General features: G+C 34.4%; 3 protein-coding genes across 3 annotated transcripts; all 3 read right to left on the bottom strand.

Annotated features, from left to right (window-relative positions):
* Nucleotides 1-60: 60 nt before the first annotated feature.
* Nucleotides 61-2,973, bottom strand: LOC131015860 (ent-kaurenoic acid oxidase 1-like). The gene is given in 9 exon segments (XM_057944300.1): nt 61-379; nt 460-581; nt 655-761; nt 842-920; nt 988-1,077; nt 1,161-1,424; nt 1,506-1,782; nt 1,784-1,975; nt 2,621-2,973. Coding segments are annotated over 9 exon segments (1,329 nt in total). The 5' UTR covers nt 2,809-2,973; the 3' UTR covers nt 61-369.
* Nucleotides 2,974-3,125: 152 nt separating this feature from the next.
* Nucleotides 3,126-4,027, bottom strand: LOC131015867 (40S ribosomal protein S27-2). Its single transcript, XM_057944310.1, has 4 exons — nt 3,912-4,027; nt 3,724-3,825; nt 3,594-3,622; nt 3,126-3,462 (listed from the first exon to the last, which is right to left on the bottom strand). Exons 1-4 carry the CDS (start codon nt 3,912-3,914, stop codon nt 3,336-3,338), a joined length of 261 nt encoding a protein of 86 aa, XP_057800293.1. The 5' UTR covers nt 3,915-4,027; the 3' UTR covers nt 3,126-3,335.
* Nucleotides 4,028-7,596: 3,569 nt separating this feature from the next.
* On the bottom strand, nt 7,597-11,491 carry LOC131015858 (ent-kaurenoic acid oxidase 1-like). The gene is made up of 8 exons (XM_057944298.1): nt 10,457-11,491; nt 8,947-9,424; nt 8,602-8,865; nt 8,429-8,518; nt 8,283-8,361; nt 8,096-8,202; nt 7,901-8,022; nt 7,597-7,820 (listed from the first exon to the last, which is right to left on the bottom strand). Exons 1-8 carry the CDS (start codon nt 10,678-10,680, stop codon nt 7,718-7,720), a joined length of 1,467 nt encoding a protein of 488 aa, XP_057800281.1. The 5' UTR covers nt 10,681-11,491; the 3' UTR covers nt 7,597-7,717.
* Nucleotides 11,492-21,487: the final 9,996 nt, after the last annotated feature.

The following is a 21,487-nucleotide window of genomic DNA, read 5'->3' as shown; positions in this document are numbered from 1 at the left end:
CTTTGGCTTTATAAATTCAGATTATTAATTAACAGCCATAATCACATTTAGAACAATTGATTTTTTCCCCAAGGATCAAAATTTATTCCAAACGCTTTGGTCTGAAATTATCCACTGCAAATTTTTGAAAAGTAGACATAAAATTAATGTAATCCAATAATCTGCAGCAGCAAGTGAAGTCCGTTTTGATAATTTAAAGAAGGGCAAATTCCAAGTCTCTGTACATAACAAAATGGAGTGAAAAAGAAAGCAGAGAAAAGGTAGTTGCAGAAGATGATTAATTATTTATGAGCAGAGCGTCTTGTAATAGTTCCAAGACAGTTATCCTTAGGCCTCGTATGCGGTAGGTACATCAACGGACTAGCAGGATTATGGCGGCCTGCAAACCCCAACATATATAAATCTCAAACTCAAATCATTTCTCCAATCCAATCAAATCATGCAAACCTTATAACTCACTCGTAATTCAACAGAAAATGGTGCAGAAAGATGGAGATTTCAATCTTGGCAAGATCATTCCCCGGGCACAATCTGCTTCCTCCACCAAAAGGAAGGAAATTCCCTGCCTTGGGTGTGAATCCCTACGCGTCGCGTTTAAGGATGAAGTCAGTTTATAATTATATATTGGAGAGTCGAGGAGGAATGAGGACTCACATCCCATCTGCTAGGATCAAACTTCTTCGGATCAGGGTACGTCTCAGGGTCGAAATGAACACCTCTGAACCAGACCAACACTTTCCATCCCTTGGGAATTGTGTAGCCTGAAAGAGGAAAGAAACAACATACATGTTGGACTATTCCTTTCATTTGTTTGCTGCATCAAACAAGTTGCTAAGCATACCACAGACGTGGACATCTTTCTTCGCCTCTCTGAACACCGTGAGTGAGAATGTCACCACACGAAGTGTTTCATCGATTACCTGTACAAGAAATTTGATGAGATTTTGGATCCAAGTGTTCATGCATTTTGTTTTTTGGAAGACATACCTTATCAAGATAGTCCATTTCGCGTATTTCTTTAAGCGTTAGGCCTTTTTGACCAGGTGGCCTTTTCTTCACAATCTGTTCTTGCTCTGCCTGATTGAGTAAATTAACCGTACATGTCACAAAATATTGATCAGAGTTTGGGATAATGACGATACAAATAGTAGTATGTATACCTTAGCTCGTTGGAGGACATCGGGATGGTTCTGCAGGAAGAGGGTCGCCCACATAGTGATGTGTCCAGACGATTCATGGCCCGCGTTGAGATACATAACTAAAACATCAATGATCTCCTCGTCTTTCAAGCTTCGACCCTTGTCATCTTGAGCATCCATCAGCGCGTCCATCATGTCTTTCTTCGACCCTACAGGGTTCTTTGTCCTCCACTCCCTTCGTGCAGTTACTATAGATTGGAGAACAGCCACCAGCCGTTTACGCGCCTGCAACGACCACCAATCAAGAAGAATGTTATAAAAGAGTTGGAAAGAATGAAACAACATGGGATTTGAAAGTGGTGTTACTTTGAGAGCAGAATGGTAAGCAAATCCGGGTATGTTGATTGCCATTGCTCGAACGCCATAGTTGAGCATGGTGTACTCCCTCTGCATTACCTCCATGACCTGCTCACTCTCTGAGCTCAGGAATATATACATGATTATTCTAAATGTGAGCTTTCTGAGCTCAGTCAAGAACTCCATCTTTCCCATGCCTGCCCATCTTTCTAAAGCGACTATGACATTGTCTTCGATGTATTTCATGTACAAGGACAAAACTTCGTGTCCATTCACGGGGGCTGCTGCGCAGCCACCTGTGCTCTTCATCAGAAATCGCTACAAACGAGTTCTTCCCAATAAGGTTCATCGTTGAAGATGGCCATCCCGGCTTGAAGGCCTCATCGTCAGTTAGAACTTTCCGGCATGCTTATGCCGTGGTAACAATTATACTAGGATTACCAAACATGTGAACTTTATACATTCCACCATGCCCATATCTGCAAAACCCACACACACTTTGTCAATATGCATCCAGCCAAGAGGCACAATTCATGATTCATTTAATTAGCATAGTTTATGATCCTTCCAATGCCTAGGCCTTAGCCACTAATTGACAAGAAAACCAAACTTAATAACCACCAACAGAAAATCTTCAAGGAAATTACAAAATAAGATATATGGCCTAGCTAGTGTTATACTCTATAGATGAAAGATAATACAGGAGATGATGTTGAAATATCACATCAATCACAAGGCTGAAAGAGACTAATTTTCACTCTGAAGATTACCATAAACAAAAACAAAACAGCATAAATCATGTCCTATGTGGTGTGGGAGAGTACTTTTTTTTTTTTGCATTAATATAATCAAACCATACAGTAGTAATAAAGAGGCCTGCAATCCTTTAAGGTTAATTATATTAGATTTTACCACTATACCAAGACAAAAGGAGCCGGCAAAAAGGTAAAATAAAAACCCTTGTTCTCTTTTCCCTTTTTGATCTTTAGTCTAACTATTGGGATACTACTGTCATTGTTACACTTTTGCAAGTTTGATAATAATCATACTGATAAATGCAACAACACTTAAACATGGGCAACTCATTAGAAACCAACAAAATGAATAGAGAGGGAGAGAGAGACCTGTCAACAAAAGAGGAGATGAAAGATTCAGGTCTGCTGCACTTGAAAGCTCTAAGGAAGGACCACATATTGCCAATGAAAGGCCAACCAAGATCACCTGGTGGCAGTTCATACCTTCTCTCTCCTAACTTCCTCTCATAACACCACCCATTCACCCTCCTCATAACACATATTGCCAACATGGGCATACTAATATATTTAAAAAAAAAAAAAAAAAGTGCTCACCCGTGTGCAACATATAAAATGCAGCGACAAAGCATATCACAACAATAAAAAGACTGCAATGCCTTAAAAGTTACATGACGCCTATATGCACCAAATTTTTAGGCAGACACAATAACACATTGGCATCAAATGTTTCGTATCATGGCTGAATAAACTAGATCTCGCCAAACAAATCACAATTGAAGAACAAGCTGCAGCTAGCAACCAAATGCCACAAGAGTCACTAAATAATTCTAATGGGAAATGCAAACCTTCGAAGCTACAAGTTCAAAACTTGATCTCAATCAACTAAGCAAAAAGTAGATAAACCTCACAGGGTCAATGATAATATAACATAATCCGAATCTAGATTGAATTAACTTAAAAGGTTACATAAAGAAACATAGCAGAATTAACTTAAAAGGTTACATAAAGAAACATAGCATGTCTTGAATGATGAAAATGAAAACACGAAACCAGAATCCATTCCATTCTATCAAGAATATGTTCCTCAATCGCCCTTTCTCCTGAAGGAGCAGCCCTCGGTGAGCCTGGCACGGCCGCCAGTCGGTTGGCACAGCACCGTCTGGCAATTTCCGCACACAACAACTGTTTGGGAGTGGCTGAACACAGTGGTTCTGCACACACATACACATACACATATTCACACAGATCAACAATCACTCAAAATCTCACAAATAATTCAACAAACTTGATTCACAATTTCACAAATCCAATTATCCAGTTTACAAAATCCGATGCAACTTACATATTGAAGCAACCCTGGCACTTGACATCCTACAACAATTACAAAAAACCAATAAAAAACAATGACAGAAAAAACTAAAAAACCATAAATCAAATTAGCGAAAACGAAACCGAAATTGAAGAGAGGTTACCATGAAGAAAGAGTTGGGAGATTGCACAAGGCGCTTAAGCTTGTGCTTCCTTTTCTCAAGCTCGGCCGGTGGGTTGAGCAAATCGTAGTCGTTCGAGAGAACCTATCAACAAGCAGCAACTTTATCAAATTAACGAAAAATCAATCGTCATCAGCTAGAGAAATTCGCAAGAACCGCGACAAAAATACCATCTTTGCTGTAGAATTGGGGCGAGACGGGAGAGAGAAAGGGAGAGAGAGAGGAGGCAATGGCGTGGCGTTCAGCTAAATTAAGTAGGGTTTTAGGTGTATTTGGGTGTTTCTCTGTTGGGCCAAATACTACAGATAAATCTATGCAAATATGGGGATCCTATTGGGCCGATGCAAATCTATGCAAATATGGGGTTTCTATTGGGCCGATGCAGAAATCAATTTAGGTCGCTCGGTTTTTCAGTAGGGTAATTATATTCAGAATCCCCATTTTTCTCATATAAAATAATAATAATAAATTATTATAAATTTACTATTTCATCCTACAATTTATAGCCTCTAAATTAAATTCTTATTTTTGTATAACCCCCAACCTCAGCATCTCACGATAGAAATCCTATTTTATGCAACTATTTCATGAGTCTCTGGACTCTAAATTAAATCCCTATCTTGATTCCAACCTAGTATCTTATAGAATCGTGAAGCTTATTGCTTAAAAATTATACTAAAGTTTAATGGTATATTCGAAATCCTATTTTATGCAACTACATATTTTTAGAATCAGTTTTCAATGTGCAATCATATCAAATCCATTTGTTTCCCATCAAACATATAGTTTGGGAAAGAGTAGGCAAAGCAGATGCGAAACAAGAGCTATTCTATTTTTAACACATGACTGGAACACAGAACAAAACCAATCACTCAGAAATGCTTGCACGTGTTTGAATTTAGCATCAGTGACGAGGGAATTGGTAATCTTTGTCGGCTACTGTGATATACATGAAAAATGGGGGGGTAAAATTAAAGGAGTTTATAGCTCTTGCGTTTTTCATTTATCTCCTCACAAATGCTCTAGTCTCACTGAACACGGTATTAACATCGATGTTTTCTTTGCTTGCATGGGCTCTGTTATCTGGTGATTGTCTTACTGGTAAATCTTAACTTGCTGCAGTAATTGGAGATGTATTCACCTCAGATTGAGTTGCGTGTGATATGGGGCTTATATAAAATAGAGATTTAATTGGAGGTTATGATTGTAGGGTAAAATAGTAAATTATAATTCTTTATTAATGTTATTTTATATGAAGGGCTATAGTGAATAAAATGGGGGCTGGGAACATAATTACCCTAAATACAATTGGTGGTTGGTAAATTCACTATTCATTAACTACTAGTGAGCTTTCCCGTGTGAACGGACTGATATTGTTGAGGAGTAAAATCTGCATCATCCAATAATATTTAACATTCATATATAAATAAGAAAATTCATGGAAATAATTATTGAAAAGGTGTTAAAAAGCAAGCCCGCGAAGCCCACGCCATAGTAGATTCCGTGAGGTTCTTGCCCGAGTTGGGCTCATGAGGTCTCCTGCCAGAGTTGAGCTTGGAGGGTGCAGGTTAGAGTTGAATTTAGGGAGCTCAAGTCAAAGACAATCCCATGGAGCCTCGCCTCAAGGGCGGGGGGGCCACGAATCTCTTGACCTAGTTGAGCCTGTTAGGCCCATGCCCGAGTTGAGCTGGAGAGGTTCGGATCACAGATGGGCCCACGAAGCTTTGCCCCCAAGTTGAATACACAAATCCCCTAGTCGGAGTTGAATGCGCGAGGCCCGGTACCAGGGTTGAGCCCGTCTCACGCAAGAGTTGAGTTCGTACAGCCCCAAGCTAGAGTGGAACACGCGAGGCTAGGCGCAAGAGTTGAGCCGAAAAATCGAACCCGAGAAGTCTGAGGTCAAAGTCGAGCCCGCCAAACCCCGTATCTAAGTTGAGTTCGTCGAGCCCAAGGCTAGAATTGAGTCCACCAAGTGTTGGGCCAGAGTTGAGCTCGCCAAATTCAAAGCCAGAGTTGAGCTCACCCAATGCCATTTTAGAATCAAAGCTCGGATTGTTTTCAACCCCTGACAAAAGCTGCAAAATTAGTTTTCAATGGGATAAAAAGACAAATTACAACGGGAAAGTTAGAGAGTACCGCGGAGTACGTGAAGAATAGATTTTACATTTATACCCTTTGTAATGTACTCATATAAATAGGAGAATCGTCATCATTGTAAAGGATCACGTTGAAAAATCAATACAACAACTAAGTGTTCTCAATACTTTCCCTTATTTTGTCCTTTGCTTTTTCTTTTATATTTATGACATTTTAATTTATGAGAATATACATTCATACAGTCATATTGAGCAATGAAACTCAATTTTCGGCCACCCATCTGAAAAACACAAATTATGACCATTTTTTACAATTTCATTCCAAAATAACCTGACCTCGCATATCCTACACTACCTAGCTCAACCCATACACATTATTCTCCCTCTATCTCTCTCCCCCTTTCTCTTGACACAAATGGGCATAATTGTGTCAAGTGTACCTAATGAATGACGCAATTGACACGAATTTATCCATTTGTACCATCATTCAATCTTCAGCCACATTTGGCACAAAAGAGCATAATTGTGCCAAGTGTACCTAATGAATGACACAATTGGCACGAATTTACGCATTTATACCAACTGTACCATCATAACCTGCGCCGTCCCAACCCGAACTTGACGCCCAACCCGCGCGCAAACCCAAACCCGGTCTGCCCTAATTAAGGGGAAAACAATCCTAAAACGTGAAAAATGACCAAAATTTGTATTTTAGATGGGAAGCCAAATATTGAGTTTCATTGCTCAATATGACTATATCAAAAGTTGACTCTTGATTTATTATATTATGCACTTCTATTTATTTCATGTATAAAAATTATTAATAGAACAAAATAACATTCTTGCTATCAAATTATATAGGAGTATTATAGTTTATTTTATGAAGGAAAGTTAATGAAACTAAAAGTCAAATATAGAAGATTATGCAAAAGTTACAACATAAAGTTTTATAAATTCAAATGAGAATCACTTGTTCTAAGAAGGAAAAAAATTAGTACTACATTCGTCCACGAAATGTTGTCATAATTTGTCATTTTAATTCGTCCATAAAAAGTTGTCATAATCTATTTTTAATAAATTTGTGGGTTACTTTCTCCACTCATTAACACGTGGGCCTTACTTTCTACTCACTAACTGAATTAACTTTTTTCCACTTTTCTTCATTTTTGGCCCCTTTCTCCACTAACTAAATAAACAATATAGATTTTCTTAAAACTTGTGTCTCTCTCTCCCTTAGGTCAACATTTCATGGATAGAGGGAGTATAAAATAAATCACGAATTTATATTTATTTTGTAATTTCGATCTCACCTTTAAATCTTTTTTTAATATATATCGAATATTTCTAAATTTTGCAATTGAGGCTTCTTTTTATATTTTGTTTTAGCTTTATTTTCTCAATTTTAATTTATTATATGAATCAATGAGATTTTCTAATACTCCATATGATAGAAAAATATTTTTCAACATTTATTTGTAGTACCCCGACTTTCTCCCTTGATGAGATTTAAAGAAAAATTTTGAAATTTGAATTTTAAATTGATACACTCTCGAAAATAAAGTTGACTTTTAAATTTCAACAAAATGTGTTACCTAAATTTTATAATACTTGATAAGCAAATCCCTATGGGATACGTGTGTATATATAAGCTTTGGCCTTATTAATTCAGATTATTACTTAATTTATTCCAAACGCTTTGGTCTGAAATTATCCACTGCAAATTTTAGAAACGTAGACATTAAATTATGTAATCCAATAATTTGCAGCAGCAAGTGAAGTCCGTTTTGATAATTTAAAGAAGGGCAAATTCCAAGTCTCTGTACATAACAAAATGGAGTGAAAAAGAAAGCAGAGAAAAGGTAGTTGCAGAAGATGATTAATTATTTATGAGCAGAGCGTCTTGTAATAGTTCCAAGACAGTTATCCTTAGGCCTCGTATGCGGTAGGTACATCAACGGACTAGCAGGATTATGGCGTTTCAGCCTGCAAACCCCAACATATATAAATCTCAAACTCAAATCATTTCTCCAATCCAATCAAATCATGCAAACCTTATAACTCACTCGTAATTCAACAGAAAATGGTGCAGAAAGATGGAGATTTCAATCTTGGCAAGATCATTCCCCGGGCACAATCTGCTTCCTCCACCAAAAGGAAGGAAATTCCCTGCCTTGGGTGTGAATCCCTACGCGTCGCGTTTAAGGATGAAGTCAGTTTATAATTATATATTGGAGAGTCGAGGAGGAATGAGGACTCACATCCCATCTGCTAGGATCAAACTTCTTCGGATCAGGGTACGTCTCAGGGTCGAAATGAACACCTCTGAACCAGACCAACACTTTCCATCCCTTGGGAATTGTGTAGCCTGAAAGAGGAAAGAAACAACATACATGTTGGACTATTCCTTTCATTTGTTTGCTGCATCAAACAAGTTGCTAAGCATACCACAGACGTGGACATCTTTCTTCGCCTCTCTGAACACCGTGAGTGAGAATGTCACCACACGAAGTGTTTCATCGATTACCTGTACAAGAAATTTGATGAGATTTTGGATCCAAGTGTTCATGCATTTTGTTTTTTGGAAGACATACCTTATCAAGATAGTCCATTTCGCGTATTTCTTTAAGCGTTAGGCCTTTTTGACCAGGTGGCCTTTTCTTCACAATCTGTTCTTGCTCTGCCTGATTGAGTAAATTAACCGTACATGTCACAAAATATTGATCAGAGTTTGGGATAATGACGATACAAATAGTAGTATGTATACCTTAGCTCGTTGGAGGACATCGGGATGGTTCTGCAGGAAGAGGGTCGCCCACATAGTGATGTGTCCAGACGATTCATGGCCCGCGTTGAGATACATAACTAAAACATCAATGATCTCCTCGTCTTTCAAGCTTCGACCCTTGTCATCTTGAGCATCCATCAGCGCGTCCATCATGTCTTTCTTCGACCCTACAGGGTTCTTCGTCCTCCATTCCCTTCGTGCAGTTACTATAGATTGGAGAACAGCCACCAGCCGTTTACGCGCCTGCAACGACCACCAATCAAGAAGAATGTTATAAAAGAGTTGGAAAGAATGAAACAACATGAGATTTGAAAGTGGTGTTACTTTGAGAGCAGAATGGTAAGCAAATCCGGGTATGTTGATTGCCATTGCTCGAACGCCATAGTTGAGCATGGTGTACTCCCTCTCCATTACCTCCATGACCTGCTCACTCTCTGAGCTCAGGAATATATACATGATTATTCTAAATGTGAGCTTTCTGAGCTCAGTCAAGAACTCCATCTTTCCCATGCCTGCCCATCTTTCTAAAGCGACTATGACATTGTCTTCGATGTATTTCATGTACAAGGACAACACTTCGTGTCCATTCACGGGGGCTGCTGTTAACTTGCGCAGCCACCTGTGCTCTTCATCAGAAATCGCTACAAACGAGTTCTTCCCAATAAGGTTCATCGTTGAAGATGGCCATCCCGGCTTGAAGGCCTCATCGTCAGTTAGAACTTTCCGGCATGCTTCTGCCGTGGTAACAATTATACTAGGATTACCAAACATGTGAACTTTATACATTCCACCATGCCCATATCTGCAAAACCCACACATACTTTGTCAATATGCATCCATCCAAGAGGCACAATTCATGATTCATTTAATTAGCATAGTTTATGATCCTTCCAATGCCTAGGCCTTAGCCACTATTCAATGTTGGTACATACCCTTACTTGAATCAAAGTTAGATTTTTTTCTCTGTCCATATTCTTGTAGATTCCAATGAAGATTTGCCACTGTTTAGATGGCATAAAAAGCTTTTACAAAGTCACAATCAATTAGTTAATATTTCACTTCTAATTTTCTTGTTTCACTCATGAATAGGCAACCATCACTTTCATGAATAAGTTTGGCCGACTAATTATGAGAGATAAAAGTCTTCCTCCTAAATCTCCAGATTCACTGGATGTAGCTCTTTAGTGGGATTATAGTCCATCAAAAAAATGCTCAATAATCATGGAAGTTGGGACTAGCATCACTGTCCAAATATCTTGACATGTTGGAGCATTTTTAGGATCTTGAAAGCCACTAATTGACAAGAAAACCAGACTTAATAACCACCAACAGAAAATCTTCAAGGAAATTACAAAATAAGATATATGGCCTAGCTAGTGTTATACTCTATAGATGAAAGATAATACAGGAGATGATGTTGAAATATCACATCAATCACAAGGCTGAAAGAGACTAATTTTCACTCTAAAGACTCCAATAAACAAAAACAAAACAGCATAAATCATGTCCTATGTGGTGTGGGAGAGTACTTTTTTTTTTTTTTGCATTAATATAATCGAACCATACAGTAGTAATAAAGAGGCCTGCAATCCTTTAAGGTTAATTATATTAGATTTTACCACTATACCAAGACAAAAGGAGCCGGCAAAAAGGTAAAATAAAAACCCTTTGTTCTCTTTTCCCTTTTTGATCTTTATTCTAACTATTGGGATACTACTGTCATTGTTACACTTTTGCAAGTTTGATAATAATCATACTGATAAATGCAACAACACTTAAACATGGGCAACTCATTAGAAACCAACAAAATAAATAGAGAGGGAGAGAGAGAGACCTGTCAACAAAAGAGGAGATGAAAGATTCAGGTCTGCTGCACTTGAAAGCTCTGAGGAAGGACCACATATTGCCAATGAAAGGCCAACCAAGATCACCTGGTGGCAGTTCATACCTTCTCTCTCCTAACTTCCTCTCATAACACCACCCATTCACCCTCCTCAACACCCACCTCACAATCAACACAAAACAACACCCCACTACCCATAACCCCCACCCCATCATCAACCTCCAAGATCAAATTTTTATTTCTATTTTTTTTTGTTCTGGTTAAAATGGGCCAATCAAATAGTGGGGAAAGACGTGGCAGTAAGAAAAAGAGAAGGGCTTGAGATGCAGAGGCAGAAACTCAAGCATCCATTTTGATGAGTCCCTTTCAAGAATTGTGATGTAATATATACTGGGAGGATTTGGATGCGACGAAAAAGGGGAAAAAGGAAAATACAAATTAAATATGTGGGAATTGGAATGTAGTGAAGAAAAAGGTGCGTGACCAACAGTGCAGGGTAAAAAATTATGAGGAGAGAGGAACTGCCGGCCTAAATCTAGTGGCTAATGGCTTTGTCTTGTTGTTTAGAGCAGGGATTCTTATAAGCGAGGAAAGGGGGAAATTGAACACATATTTGCAAAGAGGGATGGGCGTTACCAATGTGTCTTTTTCTAGAGATACAATCCCACTTCAAAGTTACTAGTGACAAGATAAGGTGGCAACCTCATAAGATGATCCTTAATCTTTATGTGTTTGCATATTTGTATTTATGCCTGTGTGTGTGTGTTGAAAAGCTTCTTGTTGTTCCACTCAGTTTAAATCTATGGGGGCCATCAAGAAAAGAAATGGTGGATGTTACTCGTTTAAGTGGCCTACCCATAACCATGTGAAACTTCAACTTAATTTGGACTGATAATGTATTTGGAAGAACAAGAAATAACGACGAAAAAATAGAAAAGGTCTGAGCAACTCAACTTGAAGGTGTGCAAGATTTCCGATTTACACCGGTGATTTTGACGGTGGTGCTGCTTCCAGTTCTTCGATTTTCAATTTAAGAGTAGGGATTGTGGAGTTGAAGAAGGTGATCACTTTTTCTTGGAAGTATCGAGCAATGATTCTCTTTCTTGAATAAAAGGATAGAAAATCTGATTCCCTAAAGAAAGTTGGTGATGATGAATTTAATGTTATTATTGTGTGGTACTCAAATAAATTAAAAATCGTTAGTGACAACAATTAATCGTGGAAAAAATAATCTAATTTATGTTTATTGTTGATTCATTTTTTATATTCTATGGTTATCAAATAGTATACCTTTATAATACTCCCTCCGTCCGCCAAAAGTGGACCACTTTTACTATATTGGGCATCCGCAAATAGCATACCACTTTTCTTTTATAGAAATGGTCCCACCATCTACTTTAATCTTTTATCCTTACAATATCCTTTATTTACAAAAGGGATAATTGCGTGAAAATACACAAACTTCGCCAAAAATCCATATTTGACGTGAAGTTAAGATTTTACATTTTAATACACCAACTTTCGTTGTTGTCCAAATTTGACACGACTTAATTCTTAAAAATTCAAAAAACAACTCCTTTTTGTAAATAATTATACAAAGACTCACTTATATTATTATTTGGGACATTTAAACCAAAACAATATATTTCCTTATAATGTTTTCTTTTAATCTTTGATCCACGCCTAAAATGGTTTAAAAGAAAACATCATAAGGAAATATCTTGTTTTGGTTTAAATGTCCCAAATTATAACATAAGTGGGTCTTTGTATAATTATTTATAAAAATGGGTTGTTTTTTGAATTTTTAAGAATTAGGTCGTGTCAAATTTGGACAACAACGAAAGTTGGTGTATTAAAATGTAAAATCCTAACTTCGCGTCAAATATGGATTTTTGGCAAAGTTTGTGTATTTAGGTGCAATTTTCCCTTTACAAAAAAAAAAATCACCTCAAATTTAATTTCAACCACACATCTCATAAAGTGGTGGGTCCCTTTCTCCACTACATCAAAATTATCACCAATTTTATTAAATATCGTGCCCAGCCAAAGTGATCTACTTTTGACGGACGGAAGGAGTATTATAGTTTAAATGGAGTAGTAAATAATTTATCTATTCTTTTGTATGCAACTAGCACACGCCCACTCGTGCGATGCACGATCAATATCGAAACTGAACGATATTTTAAATAAATAAATATGCATATTAAATATATACTATAATTTAAATATAAATATAAATCTAAATAAAAAATTTAAATTAACCATGATATAATTTCAATAAAAAACACGAATTTGAAAATATATAAATTTTCAATTTTGTATTTTCAATTACCAATTAATTGATTTTTATTGATAATTAAAAGAAATTATAAAAGAGAAAGGAGAGATAAAAGATGAGAGAGAGAAAAAATAATTTTGTAACTTTAATTGATAATAACTTATTCGTTTTAAATTTATTTTTTATAATTTTTATATCAAATTAAAGATCTTTTCGTTATCTTTAATTTAACATCCATGTTGAATATCTTTTTATTAATCAAAGTTGACGATTTTTATAAAAGAATCAAAATAAAAAAAGAAAAAAAGAAAAATGAGGAGAGAGAAATTTTGGTGGGAAAAAGTAGCTGTTATACTGCTCTTTTATATAATATATAGATTTTGAAGATCAATTCCCTTGTGGGGAAGACATTCTCGAGTACTAGGAATTCTAATTTCTTCGTACCCTACAAACAAAAATGCTGAAATAATTGCTGGAAATGGGTGACGTGGCACCGCGATTCTATGCGGCCGAGGCGTGTGGCGGGCATGAACCATTGCGACGGTGCGGTTCGCACCTTTGGGCCATGGACCGATGCATCACTTCGGGTAAGTGGTTGAGCCTTCGCGCCTATTCATGAACAGGCACCTAGCTAGCGGCTATAAATAGGACCGTGTATTGAAGCAAAAAGACTATTGAATTAGTGCGGCTTATCGTATTCGTTTTTAATTATTGTACTAGTGTATAACCCGTCGAAATTCGACGGGACTTTAAATTTTGATTTAAATTATTTATATTAATTTCAATTATATTCGTCAATTAAATGTTCATTTTTTGCTAGAATAATAAAAATACTCTTTAATATAAATTTTATATAATTTTTTATATTGACGGATAAAAATTAATTTAAGATCTCATATACCATATAAGCATCATCTCATCTCAACTCTATAAGACCAGAAGATCATCAAGAACTCGAAAGACAATAATTAACTTTTGAACGCCAAACTTTTGAGGATTATCTCGTCTGGACCCTAAAACAATATATCTGACTTTTATGCGTCAATCGTTTGAACATCACTATTTGATACTTTAAATATCATAAATTACTTCTAAACATTATTTTCATTAGGAGCTTGAAAGACCAGGACTGACTTGTGAGATTATACAATTTGAAGCTTATAAGATCATAACTAACTTTTAAATATAATCTTGTATGGAGCTTGAAAAACCATAACATGATTATGTGTATCATCTCATTTGGAGTTTAAAATACCATAACTAACTTCTAAGATCATAGAGCTTGAAAAATCATAACTGAGTTATGTGCATCATCTCATTTGGAGCTTAAAATAGAATAATTGAGTTTCAAGCATCATTTCGTTTGGGGTTTGAAAGAATAAAATTGGCTAGTAAGCATCACCTTGTTTGAAATTTGAAAGACCATAACTAACTTTTGAAAATCATCTCGTCTAAAACTTAAGAAATTGATACGAGATTCAAAATATATTATATCAATTTATTTAGTATTTCAATTGGTAAATTTTCATAAAAAATTCAATGTGTAATCTAATTTTTTAGAAAAAAATTGTGCAATATATCTTATTTTATGACCAAATTAAAATGAAGAAATAATTTATTTAATTACAAGTATTTATTTTTAAAAAATTAAAATTCAATAATTTTTATTTAACCAAATAAATTTGATCAACTTAAATTGACAAAGCAATTCAAATTATTCTAATCTCAATCATTCCACCAATTAACTGTGAGTTTTTGGTTTAGAAAGTAAGAGTATCCTTTTATATAGGTTTTATTTTGGTGAAATCTCATAAAAAATTAATGTGGGATGAGAAGATTTAGATAAATAAGAATTAATAAATGTGATTTTTTTTGGAGAAATAGGATAGATAAAAATGCAAAAATACGGTGATGCTACATAGGAGTATTCCATATTTTAATTATATATGTGATGATATTAATATTATTATCGTCCCAAACTCATATATATACATACATATATATATATATATATATATATATATGTGTGTGTGTGTGTGTGTGTGTAATATCAATTAATTTCTTGAATTTATTTAAATTTATAAAATATGTATATAAATAAATAAAATACATAAATCAATAATTGGTTAATAATCTCGATAAAATTTACACGAATAATCATCTCGTTGGTAACTCCAAAATATCTCTATCCTTAAAAACTTTTGGATTGAATGCAGTATGCAATATATATTGTAATTTTTTTCTTTTCATTATATAAATTTTTATTATTGTAATTTTTTTATTTTTTCAATATGCATTTCAAATATATTAAGTTAAAACTATTTTTTTAATTATATTTATAAATATGATAATTGAGTTGATATCAATTTTATATAAATATAAAAATTTAAAGTTTCCCGTGCATTGCACGGTGTACAAATGCTAGTATTACTTTAAACCTCAAATTATTTTTACACTATCAATTATATCCTTAATTATAATTTTTTTTTCAAACCTTGAATTATTAATTTTGTATCAATTGCACCACTTGTCTATTTTCAAACCTTAAGATAGATAATCTAATGTATTCATGAAGATTGAGCCTTTTATTTAGGTTGTGAATTGATGAAGTTTAGTAAAAATTCAATGTGGGATATGTGAAAACAAATGTAAAAATATCATAAAGTGTAGAATTGAGAGTGAAACAATACTAAATTGTGAAAGTGCCACTTGTGATAGAGAATAGTGAAGAACTATTCAATATGTAGCTTTTTATATAATCAATAGATTATTTATTTAAAATACATCTAAGCATCATTTTATTTATTTTATATGACCAAATTCGGCAATGGTAATTTATTTGAATTTATTTTTATTTTTTAATGGCGAAGTTCAATAAAGATCAATGCAGAAATGACAAAATATCAATGTGGGAACAATGATAAGCTAATATATGAATAAATATTAAGCCTTTTATTAAGATATATCATTGTGAGATTAATGTGAGAATGAAGTTTATTTCAAATTATTTTACATGATCAAAATTAAATTGAAGAAATTATTAATTTCGTATATATCTTAGTATCATTTTCTTTATTTATATGACAAAATTAAATTGAATAACTTATTTATTTAAAATACATTTAAGTATTATTTTTTTATACGACCAAATTCATTTGAATAACCTATTTATTTCGAGAATATCTATACTTTTATTTAGGTTTCCAAATATTGAAATCTAATTATAATTTTCTTAGACTCGAATTATGAAGTTTAGTATAAATCTAATATGAAAAACTATTGCAATTATAAAAAAAATATGGAATACTATTTATTTGAAATACATATCATAAATATTTCTTTATCAATGTTTTCCCATAATTAAATTTTATAGAATATCAATGTGAGAAAGATAGATGGACTAATGTATTCATGGAGATTGACCCTTTTATTAAGGTTATGATTGATGAAGTTTAGTATAAATTCAATGTGGGATAGATGAAAGCAAATGTATAAATGTCATATGGTGTAGAATTGGGAGTCACTCTCCATGAATACATTCCCAATTCTACACCATATGACATTTATACATTTGTTTTCATCTATCCCACATTGAATTTATACTAAACTTCATCAATCATAACCTTAATAAAAGGGTCAATCTCCATGAATACATTAGCCCATCTATCTGTCCCACATGTGCCACATAGGATAGAGAATAGTGGAGAGTTCTCTAATATGTAGATAATTGATATAGTACATAGATAAATAACAAAATATAAAAAATCAAATTTAATGTACATATTTGGATATTATACAATTGATTAAACCCATTTTGAATTTATAAATCCATCCCCGTATTCGTTCGAAAATTAATAAAGAATTATTTACTATACATTTTGATTGAGGACCAATTTATAGTAATACCCACTACTACTCATACTTATTTAAGTTATTGAAATATATAGATAATTAAATATAATTTGTTATGTTGGGAACCTTGAGGAATATCCTAACCCTTGTTTTGATGATACCAAAATTCATAGTTATTAAATGTAATAGACTAGAATCGTTTTGAACTCAAGTGTTAGAGTTCGTTTCTAATTTAGCTTGCGGTGTCGAAGACTGAAGACTGAAGACTGAAGAACGAAGACTGAAGACTGAAGACTGCAGATACCAACTGAAGTATCAGTTGAAGAATCAGTTGAAGACTGATTATTTAATGCGCGCAATGGACTGATACTAAAGTCAAGTATCAGTTGAACATTCCTCCTAGGATTGATCTTCCAACGTTCAGAGGAAGCCACGTACGCACAAGTACAGCCGCATTAAATGCAGAGATCTCAGAATATCTTATCTCTGCAGAGGTCATTCATATCTGGTGGTAACTTTTCAGAGACGTCATATCTCATGTCCATCAAATAGAGCCGTTTCCACACAGACAAGGAACCTCGAAGATTGAAGCCTCAGCCCAAATTCGAATTGCTCTCCAACAGAAGAAATCTTGAGGACGATTTACGCCAACGGATCTATTCAAGAGTTCTCCTACAAATAGCGCTCGAGGATCACTTCAACCTTCACCGATTCAACGACATAAGCTGAAGCTCTGCCAAAATTGCTACTCAGCCTAAAGCTTAACCTCCCCGAAGCTTGAATCGAAGAAGAGAATTCCAAAGCCAAAATCAGTCACTGCTGATTACATACATTCTCTTAGACCCTAGGCACATATCTGTTTACCCAGAAGCCAAAGGTCAAACTTGCTTCAAAGAACTTGTTCTTTGTAAGTATAGTTGGCACTCGTTCAAACCTCCCCCCATAAGAGTGTTTGAGTGGTTCGGAGTTCAGGAAGGTACTCTGAACTCTGAGTGAAAAGTCTGAGTACGAGGTGTGCTTAGCAGGGAAATCCTACGCGAGGTTGTGTGGGTGCTGAAGAAGGGTTTTCTTCAGTTCACGGTTGTGTGCACCAGGCAAGCACACAGGTACGGTTTGCAGTGCACCAGTGAAGCACTTGCGGAGTGGATTGTTGGTCTGATCAACCAACCGTGGATGTAGGAAAGGGTTTTTCCGAACCACGTAAAAGTCTCTGTGTTATTTACAGCTTTCAGTTTTACATTCTTACTTGTGATATTTCAATTGATAAAACTGAACACTGACTAACAGCTAAGAGAAACCTTAATCCAACAACCTGCTCCACCGAGGCTATTACAAAACTAAGTTTAATTTCCGCTGCGTATGATATCGATCTGACTGAACTATCCTCTGATAGTCAGGAAAAGTGATATCATCTCTATTTTAGCAAACACGACTGAAGCCCTTACTTGCATCAGTTAAGTTCCAGCAACTTAACTGATAACTCATTACTGAAGAGCTTTCAGTATCAGTCGTCAACCCTGTTGGTCAAAACTGATTTCAGTAAAACAGGAGTCCTTGTTTGCGTGCAAAGTTTCGTTTTGATCTCTGATTGAGGTCGGTAGATTAAGTCAAAAATAGCCTATAGGTGTATTCCCCCCCCATACACCTATTCGAGACCCTCAGGACCTAACATGTTACCTTAACTGATCATCCGTCTCAACAAAAACTCGAAAGATGATAGGCTAATATATGAATAAAGATTATACCTTTTATTTAGATATATCTTTATGAGATTAGTGGGGGAGTGAAGTTTATGTCAAATTATTTTACTTGATCAAAATTAAATTGAAGAAATTATTTATTTTGTATATATCTTAGTATCATTTTCTTTATTTATATGACCAAATTAAATTGAATAACTTATTTATTTAAAATACATTTAAGTATTATTTTATTTATACGATCAAATTCATTTGAATAATCTATTTATTTTGAGAATATCTATACTTTTATTTAGGTTTCCAAATATGAAATCTAATTATAATTTTCTTAGACTCGAATTATGAAGTTTAGTATAAATCTAATATGAAAAACTATTGCAACTATAAAAAAATATGGAATACTATTTATTTGAAATACATATCATAAGTATTTCTTTATCAAGGTTTTCCCATAATTAAATTTTATAGAATATCAATGTGAAAAAGATAGATGAGCTAATATATTCATGCAGGCTGACCCTTTTATTTAGGTTATGAATTGATTCAGTTTAGTATAAATTCAATGTGGGATAGATGAAAACAAATATATAAATGCCATATGGTGTAGAATTGTGAGTGAAACAAATATAAATTGTGTGAGTGCCACATAGGATAAAGAATAGTAGAGACCTCTCAGTATGTAGATAATTGATATAGTACATGGATAATTAACAAAATATAAAAAATCAAATTTAAGGTACATATTTGGATATTATACAATTGATTAAACTCATTTTGAATTTATAAATCCACACCTGTATGACCAAATTAAATTGAATAACCTATTTATTTAAAATATATTCAAGTATCATTTTATTATTTTATATATCCAAATTCAATTGAATGTGGAAAACTATTGCAATTATAAAAATATATATATGAAAAACTATGTGCTTGAAATAACATAATTTAAATATTTCTTTATCTAGATCTTCAGTGATTAAGTTCAATTGAATATTAATGTGAGAATGATGAAAGCTAAAATATGAATGAAAATTAAGCTTTTTATTTAGGTTATGAGTTTAATGTGAAAATGAGGATTATTTCAAATTATATACATGATCAAATTAAATTGAAGAACTTATTTATTTAATATATATCTTACTATCATTTTCTTTATTTTATATGACCAAATTAAATTAGGTTTGCAAATATTGAAATTTAATTTCGACTTTTTATATTTTGAATTATGAAGTTTATTATAAATTTAATGTGAAAATCTATTGCAGTTATAAAAATATGTGGAAAACTATTTATTTGAAATACATATTATAAGTATTTCTTTATCTATATTTTCCAATGATTAAATATAATATCAATGTGGAAAAAATAGATGGCCTAATGTCTACATGAAGATTGAGCCTTTTATATAGATTATGAATTGATGAAGTTTAGGATAATTTCAATGTGGGATGGATGAGTAAAAATGCCATATAATATAGAATTGAGAATGATCAAAATACTCACTTGTGGGAGTGCCACATAGGATAGAGAATGAAGGAGAGGTCTTCAATATGTATTCTATTTAATAATAGATAGATTTTAAAGATGAATGTTGTGAAACCGCTTGCACTATAGCAAAATATTTTTTTTCGTACATTGTAGAGTCAAACAAAGAGACTTCCCATGAATGTTCGCACCGTGCGAACGTCCGCATAAGAGATTCATGAAGTTCAACCATAGTCTTGATTTTTGTTTGCACACCGCTTTTTCTACACACTGTTTGAACAATATGGGTTTGAAGTCTGAACAGTGATGGAGGGAGTGGGCCTAGTGGGGGCAGTGGACCCCTTGGAAATATTTTAGAAAAATAGTACTCGTGTGTTTAGTAGAATGTGAGTGGAGTTATTAGTGGAATAACAGTTTTACTTTAAATGTTAAAGGACTTGTGTGAACCTTATAAATGAAAATGACAAATTTTTCGTGGGCAAACAAAAAAAATTATGAAAAAATTTTCATAGACAAAGGGAGTATATATATATATATATATAGGCTAAAGTTCAATGAAGAAGGCCTAAATGTAAGAAAGAAGAGAGAAGTAATCTAATCCGTTGATCTTATCTAATCTAACGGACATGATTTATTCACGCCATGTTCAACGGATTTTTTCGTTGAACATATGGGAGGTCGAAACCCAGAACCCCCAAAAATATTGTATATATTCACGAATGTTCAACGAAAAAATCCGTTGGACATGGCGTGAATAAATCATGTTCGTTAGATTAGATAAGATCAACGGATGAGATTACTTCTCTCTTCTTTCTTACATTTAGGCCTTTTTCATTGAACCTAACCCTATATATATATATATATATATATATATATATATATATATAGGATGGGGTTAAAATAGAAACCCCCCTTAAGATGAAAACTAGGAACCTAATCTAAACCATTGATTTAGAAAAAATAGATGGTTGAGATTAAAATACAGATGCACAATTTAATTAACAATTTAAATGTAATTGAAATTCAAAGGGTAAAAATGTAATGCTATGATTAAATATTTTTAACGTTTTACACTTTCATAATTCACTTTCACTTTCTAACTTCCACCTAGGGTTTGCACAACAAAGTAGCCGACTGGGAACTAAGGCGACGATTTAGGGAGATAGGGAGAAAGGGGCACCGTTGATCCGTAAAAGGCGGCGACATCTGTGCAATTTGTCATCGAACTGTGCATCTCGACGAGGAGTCCTAGGCAACGACTTTGAAACCAGAGAAAGGGAGCGTCGTCTATCTGTAAAAGGCGACGACGTCTTTGCAATTTGTCATCGAACTGTGCATCTCGACGGGGAGTTCTGAGCGGCGACTTTGAAACCAGAGAAAGGGGGCGACGTCTATCTGTAAAAGGAGACGACGTCTGTGCAATTTGACATCGAGCTGTGCATCTTGACGGTGAATTCTGGGCGACGGCTTTGAAATCAGACATCAGCGGCTATAAATTGAACCAAACCTCGGTTGATTCTGTGCTGTTAAAAACCTGGCGACGGTGAGAGACGTTAGTACCGACGGAGGAGGGCATGCATTCCTGTGCATCTTTGATCTAAGGCGGCGACAGAGGTGTATAACGCATCTGACTGAAATTTAGTTTGAAGTTTTTAACATTCATCTGCACTTTGAAGTTTAGTTTGCATAGTTCCTTGATTGAGT

The sequence above is a fragment of the Salvia miltiorrhiza genome, chromosome 3 (genome assembly GCF_028751815.1).
Source record: "Salvia miltiorrhiza cultivar Shanhuang (shh) chromosome 3, IMPLAD_Smil_shh, whole genome shotgun sequence".
In the NCBI taxonomy this organism is placed as follows: domain Eukaryota; kingdom Viridiplantae; phylum Streptophyta; class Magnoliopsida; order Lamiales; family Lamiaceae; genus Salvia; species Salvia miltiorrhiza.
This window is presented reverse-complemented; position numbering and strand designations above follow the sequence as displayed.

Bases quoted from the DNA above. Each gene is read 5' to 3' on its own strand.
- LOC131015867 (XM_057944310.1), bottom strand. The intron at 3,623-3,723 runs GTAACCTCTCTT...TAATTGTTGTAG, and splicing joins CTCCCAACTCTTTCTTCATG to GATGTCAAGTGCCAGGGTTG. The intron at 3,463-3,593 runs GTAAGTTGCATC...ATGTGTGTGCAG, and splicing joins TGCCAGGGTTGCTTCAATAT to AACCACTGTGTTCAGCCACT.
- LOC131015858 (XM_057944298.1), bottom strand. From the start codon at position 10,680: ATGATGGGGTGGGGGTTATGGGTAGTGGGGTGTTGTTTTGTGTTGATT. The intron at 8,866-8,946 runs GTAACACCACTT...TGGTCGTTGCAG, and splicing joins CTTACCATTCTGCTCTCAAA to GCGCGTAAACGGCTGGTGGC. The intron at 8,519-8,601 runs GTATACATACTA...TTACTCAATCAG, and splicing joins ATGTCCTCCAACGAGCTAAG to GCAGAGCAAGAACAGATTGT.